At 36.7% G+C, this 14499-nt stretch overlaps 2 protein-coding genes across 2 annotated transcripts in view; both read left to right on the plus strand.

The window, feature by feature from the left end:
• Positions 1–13339, plus strand: part of UBAC2 (UBA domain containing 2) — a 286963-nt gene extending 273624 nt beyond the window's left edge. The window contains exons 31-35 of the mRNA XM_032610727.1: positions 1412–1571; positions 3339–3490; positions 4966–5077; positions 8564–8735; positions 12651–13339. The gene's annotated coding sequence lies outside the window, so the exon portion shown is untranslated. The remainder of the gene's footprint in view (positions 1–1411; positions 1572–3338; positions 3491–4965; positions 5078–8563; positions 8736–12650) is intronic.
• The window catches only part of TM9SF2 (transmembrane 9 superfamily member 2), a 58933-nt gene extending 45593 nt beyond the window's left edge, over positions 1–13340 (plus strand). Inside the window, exons 13-17 of the mRNA XM_032610718.1 lie at positions 1412–1571; positions 3339–3490; positions 4966–5077; positions 8564–8735; positions 12651–13340. Of these exons, the coding sequence (XP_032466609.1) occupies positions 1412–1571; positions 3339–3490; positions 4966–5077; positions 8564–8735; positions 12651–12718 (664 nt within the window). The 3' untranslated portion in view covers positions 12719–13340. The remainder of the gene's footprint in view (positions 1–1411; positions 1572–3338; positions 3491–4965; positions 5078–8563; positions 8736–12650) is intronic.
• The last annotated feature ends 1159 nt before the right edge of the window (positions 13341–14499 follow it).

Below are 14499 nucleotides of genomic sequence, written 5' to 3' on the forward strand. Positions count from 1 at the left end.
CTGTATTCACAGGAGTATTAGCAACAGAAAAACTTTGCAACACCTGAAGTAACTTCTCAAAATAGGGACAGTCCATATGACAAGTCTACAAAGCTTGTTAGAGATACATACAAATTCACCATGTTATCTGATGAGAAGACCAAGTATTGCAAAGGCATTTGGAGAGGTCCTGTAGCTGCCAGGATAGAGAACACAGAGGTAGACCATGTATACACAGAAGCATGCTAGACATGGCATCACAAACCAGAGGAACAATGTAAAATGATGCTGGGACAATTGTCCACATGAAGGGAGAAAAATTCTCTTCTTACCTCACACACATGAAATCAGTTCCAGGTGGATTAAAACCTAAATGTAACGGGTGTAACAATTAGACAAAAATTTAGAAGAGTATTTTTGCGAGCCCGGGTTAGGAAAGGCTTTCTTAAGTTACACAAAAGGTAAAGGAAAAAATTGATCACTTTGATAACATTAAAAACTGTGTGTGTGGCGGGGGGGTGGTGGTATACAGAAGTGATTATAGTATTATTACAGCCATGTTTTAAAAATGTACTCATAGGGCTTCCCTGGTGGCACAGTGGTTGAGAGTCCGCCTGCTGATGCAGGGGACACGGGTTCGTGCCCTGGTCTGGGAAGATCCCACATGCCACGGAGCGGCTGGGCCCGTGAGCCATGGCCGCTGAGCCTGCGCGTCTGGAGTCTGTGCTCCGCAACGGGAGAGGCCACAACAGTGAGGCCCATGTACCGCAAAAAAAAAAAAAAAAAAAATGTACTCATAGAAGAATGACTGAAAGGGACGAAGTACACATATGTTTGGGTTATTAAAAGTCATAAACTAGGAGAAAGGTATTTAACAAGGAGTTAGTTGCTGGAGTATATAAATAACTCACATATGTGACTTTGCAAAAGCCCTGCGACCCAAATGAAAAATGAGCAGTGGGGCTTCCCCGGTGGTGCAGTGGTTGGGGGTCCGCCTGCCGGCGCGGGGGACGCGGGTTCGTGCCCCGGTCTGGGAGGATCCCACGTGCCGCGGAGCGGCTGGGCCCGTGAGCCGTGGCCGCTGAGCCTGCTCTTCCGGAGCCTAGAAAGCCAACAAACACAAGGATGCTCAGCTGCAGTTGTCAATAGGAAATGCAAATTGAAACAACAAAGTTAACAATACCAAGCATGATGAAAATATGGAAAGAGATAAATTTCGTAAGCTGCTGGTAGGAGTTTAAGTCAGGCAAAACCAATCTGAAGAGCAACTCGGCAGTTTCTACTAAAGTTTTAAATTCACATACCCTATGGCTCAGCAGTTCCACTTTCTTTGTGTATAACACAGAAATCATGATATTAACTACATGTGATTGCTACTATATCATTTTGCTTCCACCTCAGGTTTTACCCAACAACCTATTGTGTCTTTCAGGATTGTGTTTGCTGACTTCTTTATAATGAATCTGATTCTCTGGGGAGAAGGATCTTCAGCATCTATTCCTTTTGGGACATTGGTTGCCATATTGGCTCTTTGGTTCTGCATATCTGTGCCTCTAACATTTATTGGTGCATACTTTGGTTTTAAGAAGAATGTAAGTTTATAGGTGTTAACTTACTCAAATGAATCTCAAGTGTGGAAGTTAGCATATGCCACCTTAAAAGACATAGGTATCTAAAAGATACAGACTAGTCCTGTGGGATCTGGATTTCATAGAAAATTGATGACTTCCTAGTTTGACTGCAGTCATTCTTAAAATAGTACTCAGAAGAGTGTGGTAGAGAGAGGTTATGGATATAAACTTAGATTTCAAAGTTTTGTAAGTAAATGGAAATGGAAACTAAAATGGATTAATAGGAAATGAAATACTAATTTAAACTAATGAAAAATTTGAATGTGTTACATTAAAAATAAATTATTGCTTTTTTTTAACCTAAAAAGTACATGCATTTTTTTCTTAGCCATAAGTGTTTCTAATCTATATTACTTAACTAAGTAAACTGGGTAAAACTGAATATGGGTTAGGAAGTGAAGCTGTAAGAAAAGTGACTATACAGTAAGAGTAGCAATTTTTTTAATATGTAGCTTTGGAATAAATTTTATATGCTTACCTGCTAATATTTGATTTTAAGAAATATTATAATCAAGTCTCAGTCCCTCCCTCCAGTCTTTCGGTCTCCACCTCTGCTGCCCCCTTTCTACCCTCACGCTAAGAGGAAAATGAGAATTCTTCAGTGTCCTCCTCTAACTCCACTTCACTATCTTTGCTCTCCCCTGAAGTATCTCCACAAGGTTAAGAGAAATTACGTAGTGTAGTACACTTTGTGAGGGGACCTGGAAAAACCTTGGAAGAAACTTATCTACTTTGACTTTTAAGAGACTTCAGAGTCTCCACTGCACCTACCATGCCAGGCTACTAAAAGATTTTTCAGTTCTTTGGCATTTTGTTTAATTCATGACTTAAAATCTATATAGCATAAGTAGTAAACTGATATGGTTTGAATTTTTTTTAATTAAATAGATTAAATAAGTACTTAAAATTCTAAAAATATAAAAATTGAACGATTTAGTGGGTCTCTGCCTATATACACATGTACCTACATGTAAAATAATCTAGTCCACAGGAGTATAATCTCAATGAGAATATCAAGTTTTAAATTTTGATATGTCATCACAAAAACTATAGAAGTATGTTTTTGAACTTTTTTGCAAGGAAATGAATTTCTGCATATGTACTCTTTTTTCCTCTTATGTAACTATGTTTAGGTACTTTAGGTTCCATTTGTTTTTATACTACCATGTAATGTGTTATGAAAGGGAGAATAATTGAGAACATCACCAATAACTTAGGATTATAAAGCTTCATAGAGCCATTCATTATCTTCTTCGTGTTCTTAAGTCTTAGTAAAATTGAGCAATTTTAATAAAGATGACATTGTCCATCTCCAAAAAAAATACATCGACCACAGTTTCAGAACCAGCTGATTTCTTACAGCAAGTATGTAATTAAAAGGAAAAACTTAACTCTACCTTTTTATTAAGTACTATTTTCTGAGTACTATATTATCTTCTTCTGTGTTTCTCTTACTTTGTCTAAAGCCATTAGTCATTGGATCACTGCTGGAAACAGTGGTGGCTTGTTCCAGAAGACAGACTGAATTTTGTACCTGATGGTATCTGGTTTGTTGCTTCTAAATACAAATGTCACCTGGATGACTCAGGTAGACTGTATCGCCATTCATGTCAGCATGGAAGCTGAGAAAAAGCAGGCAAATAATCTACTACAGAGAAGAATTTTTTCCTTTCTGTACTAGATTATAGATATATAATTATGAATCCTTTCTTTTGTTTTTTTCTGAAGGCCATTGAACACCCAGTTCGAACCAATCAGATTCCACGTCAAATTCCTGAGCAGTCCTTCTATACAAAGCCGTTACCTGGTATTATCATGGGAGGGATTTTGCCCTTTGGATGCATCTTTATACAGCTTTTCTTCATTCTGAATAGTATTTGGTAAGCTAAGGACTAAGTCAAGTCCTCTTATTCCCATTCCCATTATATGTAGTACTAGCTTTCTCTTTTTGTTTATATGGATTACTATTTATACCTTATAAATGTAAGCTATTCTCCAATTATCAGAAATCTTAAGAGACAAAAGGTTATCTTTTCAGTGTGAGAAAGAATAATTGTGATAAGTTATTATTAATCAAGTGCTTATTATTTCTTACTTAATTCTCAGACCTCTGTAAAGTGGGTATTATCCCATTTTACAGAGGTGAAAATGAGATTTTGGAGGTTAAGTAATTTGCCTGTGTCACAGAGCTACATTTTCTATATGGCAGAAAATTAACCTAAATCTCTCCAAATCTATGCTCTTTAATAAGTCATCTGTAGTGCTTCAGAGGAGATGTTCTGAGCTCTTGATAGAGGGTATTCAAGCCAGCATTGGAGGAAGGGTTGAGCTAGACAACTCTCAAAGTCGTTTCTTGGGCATTCCCTGGTGGTCTAGTGGTTAGGACTCTGCACTTTCACTGCTGAGGGCCTGGGGAACTAAGATCCCACAAGCCGCATGGTACAGCCAAAGGGGGGAAAAAATCACAAAGTCGTTTCTTATCCCAAGGTCCCTTCATTCTCTGATTTCTTGTTCGAATGGAAAAGCACATAGTGGCAATTTCGAGCCTCACTGTTAGGGTGTGTACATTGCAGTATATCATGATCCTTATTTGATCACATTGACATATGTTACAGAAAGTACCAAGGTTCCAGGTAGCATTGTCAGAACTAGATTGGAGCTTTTTAGTGATTAGAACTTGTCTTTCATTCCTGACCGTTAGTGTTTTTTCCAAATTCAACTGATTTTTATCGTATATGATAAGAAACAATATGTACCAAATGTAACCTTTTCTTAGTTTGGCTCTGTCTTCACATTAATTTTTTTATCAAATTTGTCTGACTCACCAGTAGACAGATGGGCTAAGTGTATTTGAATAAATAAGAGTTTTAGGTTCTCCCTGAACAGGAAGGCAGAGTCCAGTAGCACTGCTGCATCCTTCCTCCCCTTGCCCCGCCCCCGCCCCATCACTGTCTAAATCTATGAGAGGGCTTCCCTGGTGGCGCAGTGGTTGAGAGTTTGCCTGCCGATGCAGGGAACACGGGTTCGTGCCCCGGTCCGGGAAGATCCCATATGCCGCGCAGCGGCTGGGCCCGTGAGCCATGGCCACTGAGCCTGTGCGTCCGGAGTCTGTGCTCCGCAGTGGGAGAGGCCACAACAGTGAGAGGCCTGTGCTCTGCAACAGGAGAGGCCACAACAGTGAGAGGCCCGCATACCGCAAAAAAAAAAAAAAAAAAAAATCTATGAGAATTTGTCTTTGATTAGTTGGAAGAAAAAGCAAACATTTTCAGTTCAAGAAAAATGAGAAGAAGATTGTGTCATTTACTGTGTCAAAGAGAAAATATTTATAGCTTCATCTTGACATGTTTGATTATAGGTCACACCAGATGTATTACATGTTTGGCTTCCTGTTCCTGGTGTTTATCATTTTGGTTATTACCTGTTCTGAAGCAACTATACTTCTTTGCTATTTCCACCTATGTGCAGAGGTATGTATTAGCAATATTCAGTTACGTTAACTTGTGGACAGTATTTATAATTTTGGCGTAAGGCCACTTTGAATACTATTACAGTAAGACCCCTACATACGAACGAATTCTGTTCCAAGAGCACATTCGTAAGTCCAGTTTGTTCATAAGTCCAACAAAGTTAGCCTAGGTACCCAACTAACACAGTCAGCTATATAGTACTGTACTGTAATAGGTTTATAATACTTTTCACACAAATAATACATGAAAAACAAACAATAAATAAATCATTTTTAATCTTACAGTACAGCACCTAGAAAAGTACAGTAGTCCAGTACAACAGTTGGGGTACAAGGGCTGGCATCAAGTGAACAGGCAAGGAGAGTTACTGACTGGAGGAGGGAGAGGAGCGGGGAGATGGTAGAGCTGAAGGATCGTCAGCAACAGGAGATGGAGGGCAAGCTGCAATTTCACTCACGCCTGACGCTGATGGCACAGGTGCTGGTTCCTTGCTGGAACCAGGTGCACATTCGCATCTTTGAAAGTTCTCAACTTGAAGGTTCATATGTAGGGGACTTAACTGTAATTGAAGTGATTTCTGTAAATATGTGTTATTAAGGTAGAAATTGATGTGTATTCCTAAATTGAATGTAGCCTTCTTTAAGATTGAATTGAGATAGTATCCTAATTCAGTATATTTATTTATTTAGAGCTTAACTTTAAAATGTTAATTTCCTGAGAATAACACATTTTGCTGAATTTTTATTCTTTAACTGTCTGACTTTAAAATTAATATTCTTTTTTTGTGATACAGACACTGGTAGAAAAATTAGTGAAAATAAACATTTTAAGTGGAAAAATTCATTAAAACATTTCAGAGATTACATTGTTATGAGTTGTATACTTGGCAACATGATGATGTGTGTTGGTGTCCTTAGGTGACTTTTAAAGAGTTAGATTGTGTTAAATCATTCTTTTATAGTTGTTTTCTATACAGGAGATAAAATCTGACTTTGTTAAACTTGAGACACTTTTTTAAAAAATTGAGGTTAAGTTCACATAACATGAAATCAACCATTTTAAAGTGAACAATTCAGTGGCACTTACTACATATACAGTGTTGTGCACCCACTCTCTCTGTCTCAAAATATTTTCATCAACCCTAAATAAAATCCCATACCCATTAAGTAGTTACTTCCCGTTCTTCTCTCCCCTTCAGACCCTGGCAAGCACCTATCTGCTTCTGTCTCTGCAGACTTATCTGTTCTGGATATTTCATGTAAATGGAATCATACATTATGTGTGACTTTTGTGTCTGGCTTCCTTCACTTGGCAGAATGTTTTAAGGTTCATCACACTGTAGCATGTATCAGTGCTTCATTCCTTTTTATAGCCGAGTAATATTCCATTGCATAGATAGATGTACTCCAGTTTGTTTATTCATTCATTCATTGATGCACATTAGGTTTGTTTCCACCTTTCGGTTATTGTGAATAGTGCTGCTATGAACGTTTGTGTACAAATATTTATTTGGGTACCTGTTTCCAGTTCTTTGGGGTATATATGTTGGAGTGGTATTGCTGAGTCATACGGTTATTCTTTGTTTAACTTTTTGAGGAACCATCAGACTGTTTTTTCCACAGTGGCTGCACCATTTTACATTCCTACTAGCAATGCACAAGTGTTCCAGTTTCTCCACATCCTTGCCAATACCTGCTATTTTCTGGGTTTTTAAATTATAGCTATCCTAGAAGGTGTGAAGTGGTATCTCACTGTGGTTTTGATTTTCATTTCCCCAGTGACTAATGATGATGAGCATATTTTCTTGGGTATCTTGTTTGGTGAAATGTCTAATTCCTTTGCCCATTTGTAAGTTGGGTTGTTTATCTTTTTGTTTAATTGTTAGAGTTCTTTCTATATTCTGGATACTAGACCTTTATCAGATATATGATTTGTAAATTTTTTCTCCCATTCTGTAGGCTGTCATTTCACTTTCTTAATGATGTCTTTTGCACCAAACTTTTAATTTAGAGCGTCTGATTTATCTGCTTTTTTCTTTTGTTTCTAAGAATTCATTGCTTAAATCCAAGGTCATGAAGATTTACCCCCATGTTTTCTTCCAAGTGTATAGTTTTAGATCATTGATCCATTTTGAATTAATTTCTGTATGTGGTATTAGTTAGGGGTCCAACTTCATTCTTTTGCATGTGGCTATCCAGTTTTCCCAGCACGTTTTGTTGAAGAAATTATTCTTTCCTCATTAAATGGCCTTGGCAACCTTGTTGAAAACACATTGGCCCATAGATGTGTGGGTTTATTTCTGGAGTCTCAATTCTGTTCCAGTGGTATATATGCTGTTTTTATGCCAGCACCACACTGTTTTGATTACCATCGCTTCGTATTACGTTTTGAAATTGGGAAGGGTAAGTCTTCCAACCTTGTTCTTCTTTTTGAAAATTATTTTGGCTCTTTAGGGCCCTTTGCAATTTCCTATGACTCTGAGGATTGGCTTTTTCATTTTTGCTAAGAAGGTTGTTGGAATTTTGATAGGGATTGCATTGAATCTGTAGGTTGCTTTGGAGAGTGTTGCCATCTTAACAATATTAAGTCTTCTAATCCATAAAAACAGATGGCTTTCCATTTATTTAAATCATCTTTAATTTTTTTTTAGCAGTGTTTTGTAGTTTTCAGTGTACAAGTCTTTCACCTCCTTGGTTAAATTTATTCCTAGGTATTTTTTTCTTTTGGATGCTGCTGTAAATGGAATAATTTTTTAAACTTCGTTTTCTGGATCGTTCATTGTCAGTATATGAAAACACTGATTTTCATGTTGATCTTGTACCCTGCAACTTTGCTGAGTTCATTTATTAGTTGTAGTAGTTTTCATGTGTGGATTCTTTAGGATTTTCTAATCTTGGTGTGCTTTTGAAATATATATATTTTTTACATATTCCAAAGGGTAAGATAGTGAAGTATCTTTTAGAAGATCTCTTGCTAAGCTGTAAGCCACTTTATGTAAAAGTAAGAGAAGCTGTATTTAAAAACCTACCTTATATAAATTGTAAGTAATAACTAAAAATGGGTTTCAACCAGGTTTTTTTTTTTGAGGATAATCTTCTTCCTAATATAGAGATGACTAGACTATAAGTAATACTAATTTTGAATTATGTAACTAAGCTCTTCATATATTTCTTTTCTTTTTGGGAAACATACATTTTAAAATACAGCCTAATGCTTCATTATTCATAAACTGTTTAAGATTTTTCTAAACGTTTTTAGCCAGTCTTTAAGTAGTTCCTTCAAAGGTAGAGGGTGCTTCTCAGCACCTTTAGTGAGGAGGGAAATTGGCAAAGTTCAGTGTGAGAAAGAGACTGGAACCAATAGCAAAAATTAGGTTTGGGGTGCTATTTCACTTAGCTATGTTTGCTTTATAACTTTATTCCAGTGCATGTTATCTATTAATTGGAAAGTATTTCTTGATCTTTCATTTTTTTCTTTTCTACCCAGGATTATCATTGGCAATGGCGTTCATTCCTTACCAGTGGCTTTACTGCAGTTTATTTCTTAATATATGCAATACACTACTTCTTTTCAAAACTGCAAATCACAGGAACAGCAAGTACAATTCTGTACTTTGGTTATACCATGATAATGGTTTTGATCTTCTTTCTTTTTACAGGTAAGAATTAGAACGAGTTATTTTTAGTTAATAAGTTTTTAGGCAGATTACAATTATTTTAACTTGCATCCAAATTACAAGTTCTTAGGCAAATTACAATTACATGAAAGCTTGTGGCTACTTAGTGCTCCTGTATTTAGTTTTGAGCGCAGCTAAGCATAGTTTGGTCTGCCTCCCTGTGAGGTGAATATCGGTAAACCGAAGGTGAGAAAACAGAAGCTAAGGGAGAAGACTAAACGGGGTCCATTGTTGTGCTGCAAGTACAGGGGCATCTCAACCAGTAGTTCTCAAGGTTTTCCCCTGTTAATCTCTTAGTGGAACAGTCGTGCTTCTGCTCATTTCAGAAATAGCATAAAAAGCTCTAACTACCTAAGTTTAGGAGTAAGTAGAAATTGAGGCAGTGAAGTCAAGATGAGATTGAGAATAAATGATATCAAGAAAAGATAATCAGAGGACATCCCTTATTCCAGAAGTTTTAAACAACAGGTTTATATCTCCACTTTAAAATCCAAGTACCTAATGGGATACAGTGTGCTTTATATTGGTATTTCTATGTGTATATCTTCTCTGTCCACCTAGGTAAGTTTTCTGTATCTCAGAGCCCTGTGGGTGCTTGGTCAGCATTTGTGGAAGGGCTACACACACAAAAAAAGATTGGGGGGACCTTTCTTTGTCATAAAAAATGTACATCTAAAATTTTATCTAAGATTGTGTTGCATGCTATGTGAAGAAATATAGGAGTCAAAAGAAAAAAACTTAAAAAAAAATTTTTTTTTTTTTAAGTTTTTATTTTTGGCCTCACGGCATGTGGGATCTTAGTTCCCCGACCAGGGATCAAACCCGTGCCCCCTGCACTGGAAGCACGGAGTCTTAACCACTGGACCTCCAGGGAAGTCCCAAAAAAAAACTTTCTAAAAAATTAGAACTTTTCTATTTTTTACTCATCTGTTAACATTTAAGAAAATTAGGTAGAGTTTTTAAGTACCCCTGTTGCTATGTCAGTATGTAACAAGCTTTAGGCACTTACATCAATTCTGTACTGCAGGTCATTCATTGGTCAGACATAGTGGGGTAGGAGTTGGGGGGTGCATATCTTGATGCTATGTGATAAATTTAGGTCCATAGCCATAAGTCGTAATTAATAAATGTCTGTAAAACAGTAATAGCCTGTGAAACAAGGATTGCTGTTCTTGTGCATCTGTATTTGTGTCCATGCATACATATATAGAGTAATTTATTCCTTGCTACACACAAAAAATAACGATCTTGGTGAATGTCTTGTTGTTTTTCCAGGCATATGTTATAAAGATAATTTAACCATCACCTGAACTTTATTGTTCTTGATATTTAAAGTATCATATTTTTACTTACTGAGAGTAAAACAAATTTTGTAATCTAAATTCTGGAGCCACATCAAATTGAATCAACCAGTTAAGCCAGTAACTTTTAGTGTATTTCACTTTGTGGAAAAGATTCTCTACATAGGAATGCTGCGCCCTTTCAGTGTCTTGCATTTTTCTAAAGTGGGGACATCCATATTTATTTCAGGACTCTGGACTGACACCTTTTATTTAAGTCAGTCTATTATACAAGACAAAATAATTGTTCTGTCACATAAGGAAAGATGCCACTTTTAGTATGTACACTATATCTATTCAATATTAAGAACAAAATAAAATACTAGAAGTATTTTGTTAAGAACAAAATAAACTTAACTTTCTTAGGGTTGCTAGTATGATGATAAAATGTTTTTTCTCATCTTAAAATACCTTCTATTATCTTGAAGTTCTTGCTAACCATAAGATTGTTTAAATATATTTATGTTTTCACTATTACTTTTCTGAAATTAACCCCAACCTCTTCCCAAGTCTTAATAATGACCCTTTGAATATCCAAAAGGTGTATTTGTGTGTCCTCCAAAACACACACACAGTGTGCATGACATGCACAGAGTAGGTACTCGGTACATGTATGATGTGAGAATAATAACATTCATAACTTCTATAGTAATGGCCCATGTATAGTCTCTTGACTTAGAAAATCTACTTTAATACTTTGTTTATATTACATTTAAAACAATGGTGAAAACTGTTGGAACTTTAAAGATAAAACTTCCACAAGGGGCATGTATATATCTCCTCCTGTATTCTTCTGCACCCCTACCTATTGACTATTTCTCAGGGGGTAATCTTGGAAAAAAAGCTATGCCTCAGCTTTAAAAATGGGTTAGTTTCAGGCTTCCCTGGTGGCGCAGTGGTTGAGAATCCTCCTGCCAATGCAGGGGACACGGGTTCGTGCCCCGGTCCGGGAAGATCCCACATGCCGCGGAGCGGCTGGGCCCGTGAGCCATGGCCGCTGAGCCTGAGCGTCCGGAGCCTGTGCTCCGCAATGGGAGAGGCCACAACAGTGAGAGGCCCGCGTACCGCAAAAAAAAAAAAAAAAAAAAAAAAGGGTTAGTTTCACAATTTAATATATGTTCTCTTGCAAAACAGAGTCTCTGAATTTATGTTTAGTAAATCTAAGCATGGTATAGTTTAAAAGAATACTACACTTGAAGTCAGAAAAAGTGAATTTGAATTCTGGCCTTTCTTACCAGCCACAGGCCATTTAACAGTTACGTAACCCCTTGGAGCCTCATTTTTGTCACCTATCTAGCATTCAGATTTTTTGGAATCTAGAGGGATGAAAATACCTGAAAATTAAGGCATGTATTTTTTCATGAATCATCTCATTTACTGTAATAACAGTCTATGGAGATAGGGCAGATAAAATTATCCCTCTTAAATAAGATAAAGAAATGGGCTTGGAGATTCCATGTGTCTAATCCAAAGATGATACACACAGCTCATGACAGAGCTGCTCTGTCCTCCAGTACCACACCACCTCTCATTTCAGAGGGGGTGTGCCTTTGTTACTATTCTAATCATATCACTTTCAACACATTGTAAAATCTTTTTGAGTTATTTTATTATAATTCTTTGAAAACTGATCATTCCTGCTAACTGTACTTAGAAAATATCCCCATTTAATTACTCTGTGAATCTGATATTCTGATATTTAAGCCATTCATATCATATGTTGAATTAATTAAATGGCAGTTTTCCATTTTGTGATAAGAAAATATTCTTTCTGACTTACTTAACTCTGTATGACAGACTCTAGGTCCATCCCCCTCACTACAAATAACTCAATTTCATTTCTTTTTTATGGCTGAGTAATATTCCATTGTATATATGTGCCACATCTGCTTTATCCATTCATCTGTCGATGGGCATTTAGGCTGCTTCCATGTCCTGGGTATTGTAAATAGTGCTGCAATGAACACTGTGGTACATGTCTCTTTTTGAATTATGGTTTTCTCAGGGTATATGCCCAGTAGTGGTATTGCTGTGCTGGGTCGTATGGTAGTTCTGTTTTTAGTTTTTTAAGGAAGGGTGGGAGAGAGGTTCAAGAGGAAGGGGATATGGGAATATATGTATACATATAGCTGATTCACTTTGTTATACAGCAGAAACCAATGCAACATTGTAAAGCGATTATACTCCCAAAAAAGACGTGGGGAAAAAAATGAAAATATTCTTAAATAGAAAAGTAAAATTGGCATCCTTTTCATCTTCAATTTTAGCCTTTTCCATGTAATAAGAAAAAGAATATATTACAGAAAGCTTTCAATAATCTTATAGAATAAAAAGTTTTTTTCTATCAATTTCTGTAAGAAATTTTATTTGAATTATTCTGTAGTTTATAGTTCTGTATTTTTCAAAAAAATTCACGGATCTATGGGATATTCCTGTTAAGTAATGATTTATAGTTTTGTGGCTTTTTTTAAGGAACCAGCCATTTTAAGCCTGTATTTTTGTGTAAATCATGAAGCTGCCTTCGAAAAGGGATTTATTTTTGTTTTTTCTTTTATAGGAACAATTGGCTTCTTTGCATGCTTTTGGTTTGTTACCAAAATATACAGTGTGGTGAAGGTTGACTGAAGAAGCCCTGTGTGTCCAGTTAAAACAGAAATAAATTAAATTCTTCATCAATGAAGACCTGTTGTTGTGACTATCTTGAGTTTTATCAGACTTACTGGCCTAGTAATCCTTCAGAAACAACATAATTCTAAATACAGCTCTCCTCATACACCTGTCTCCACAGAATGTATTATCAACACTAAAACATTTGTATTGTGATTTGATTAAGTATATATTCAATTGTTCTCAGTGAAGAGCAAATTTAAATATTATGTGTATTTGTAAATATAATAGCTATAAAATTTTCAGTACTTCTAGTGACAAAATAGAAGAGGCCATATTAAACAATACTGATGAAATACAGGACAGTTCATTGTAAATAGGATTTTCTAGGCTTGGTAGGTGGAAAGAATTATTTTTCTTTGAAGGAAGTAACTTTTTATCATGGTAATTTTGAAGGATAGTTCGTATGATGTGTATTGGGGGATGTGGCTTTTAAAAAAATCTTGTCTTGGTTGTAACTGTTCATATCTTCTTTTCTGTGTTGACTTCATTATTCCCATGGTATTGGCCTTTTAAACTATGTGCCTCTGAGTCTTTCAATTTATAAAATTGTTATCTTAATAAATATTGTAAAAACGTCTTCATTGCATATTCATGGAGATTCTGTAAATACAAATCCATTTACCAATGGTGTTTTTAATGATTTATACTCATATCAGATTTTACTGACTTTTGCTAATGTAATACTTTCTGAGTTTTGAGCTAAATGAAATTCCAGTCTCCTGGGCTTTGTAACAAAACTAAAAATTTTCACTATTAGGCAGTAACAGAAATTTTAATCATGCGTATCTAGCCAGATAAATTATGTAAGTATAGTAGTTAATATGAGCCTTACTGCATTACCATTAAGAATTTCATATTTTTTACCTGTTTTTCAAAATAGAGTATTTTTAATTTTTTTTAAAAATCAGTTTTTATGATCTGTACATTAACAATGACTAGCAATTCTTCTTCTTTATGATTACATTGTCTTAATTTGGATTTCCTAGAGTTAAGAAATAACCATTTTGCAGCATGTTGACTGGAACTGTCTCATGTACAGCAGTAAACTAAGCAGGTGGGGCTGGGTTAGCCGCACTGTGGAGAGTTCCCTGTTTCCTGCTTCCGCAGTGCTCGGGTGGAAGGAGCTGGGGACTCGGAATCCGTCCTGTGGTTCTGCCGCTGAGCCAGGGCCCTGCCACAGGGTCACCTCTCAGTGGCCATCACCACCATGACTCCTCTGCCCTGGATGATGTGGCTTTGGAGAACTGGCCGACTCCTTAAGGAGGGACATGTTGAGAAACTGTTGAAGCTGCAGAACTGAGGTCACAGAACCTTCTTTCAGGACATCAAGAAAGCAGATGGTAAGGACTGGGGACACCTGAGTGCCGTGGGAAAGTGTGGATCAGTTACACTTCCAGTAAATTGCATGTCAGTAATTGCACAAACTAGCTGCCATCAAAAATGACTCTCCCCCTCCCCCATTCATATGACTTCCTTGAGACCCATTACATGAATTTATCAGAGAACTGGGCAGTCAGCCTGTGCAGGATGGGGACCCAGAAATCTGGTGTTTTTGACAAACACACCCTGGGAGGCAGTGACAACTGGAGCTGAGGTTCAGGCTGGCTTCCTTAGAGCTATGGGAGTGGCTTTGGACCATCACCAATGCAGTGTTGCATCATTGGGTTACCTTTGACCGTTCTAGAGGGAGTGCACCCACCCTTGTAAACCTGCCGTGTGTGTCCCTTCCAATATAA

The sequence above is a fragment of the Phocoena sinus genome, chromosome 18 (assembly GCF_008692025.1).
Source record: "Phocoena sinus isolate mPhoSin1 chromosome 18, mPhoSin1.pri, whole genome shotgun sequence".
Taxonomy (NCBI): Eukaryota; Metazoa; Chordata; class Mammalia; order Artiodactyla; family Phocoenidae; genus Phocoena; species Phocoena sinus.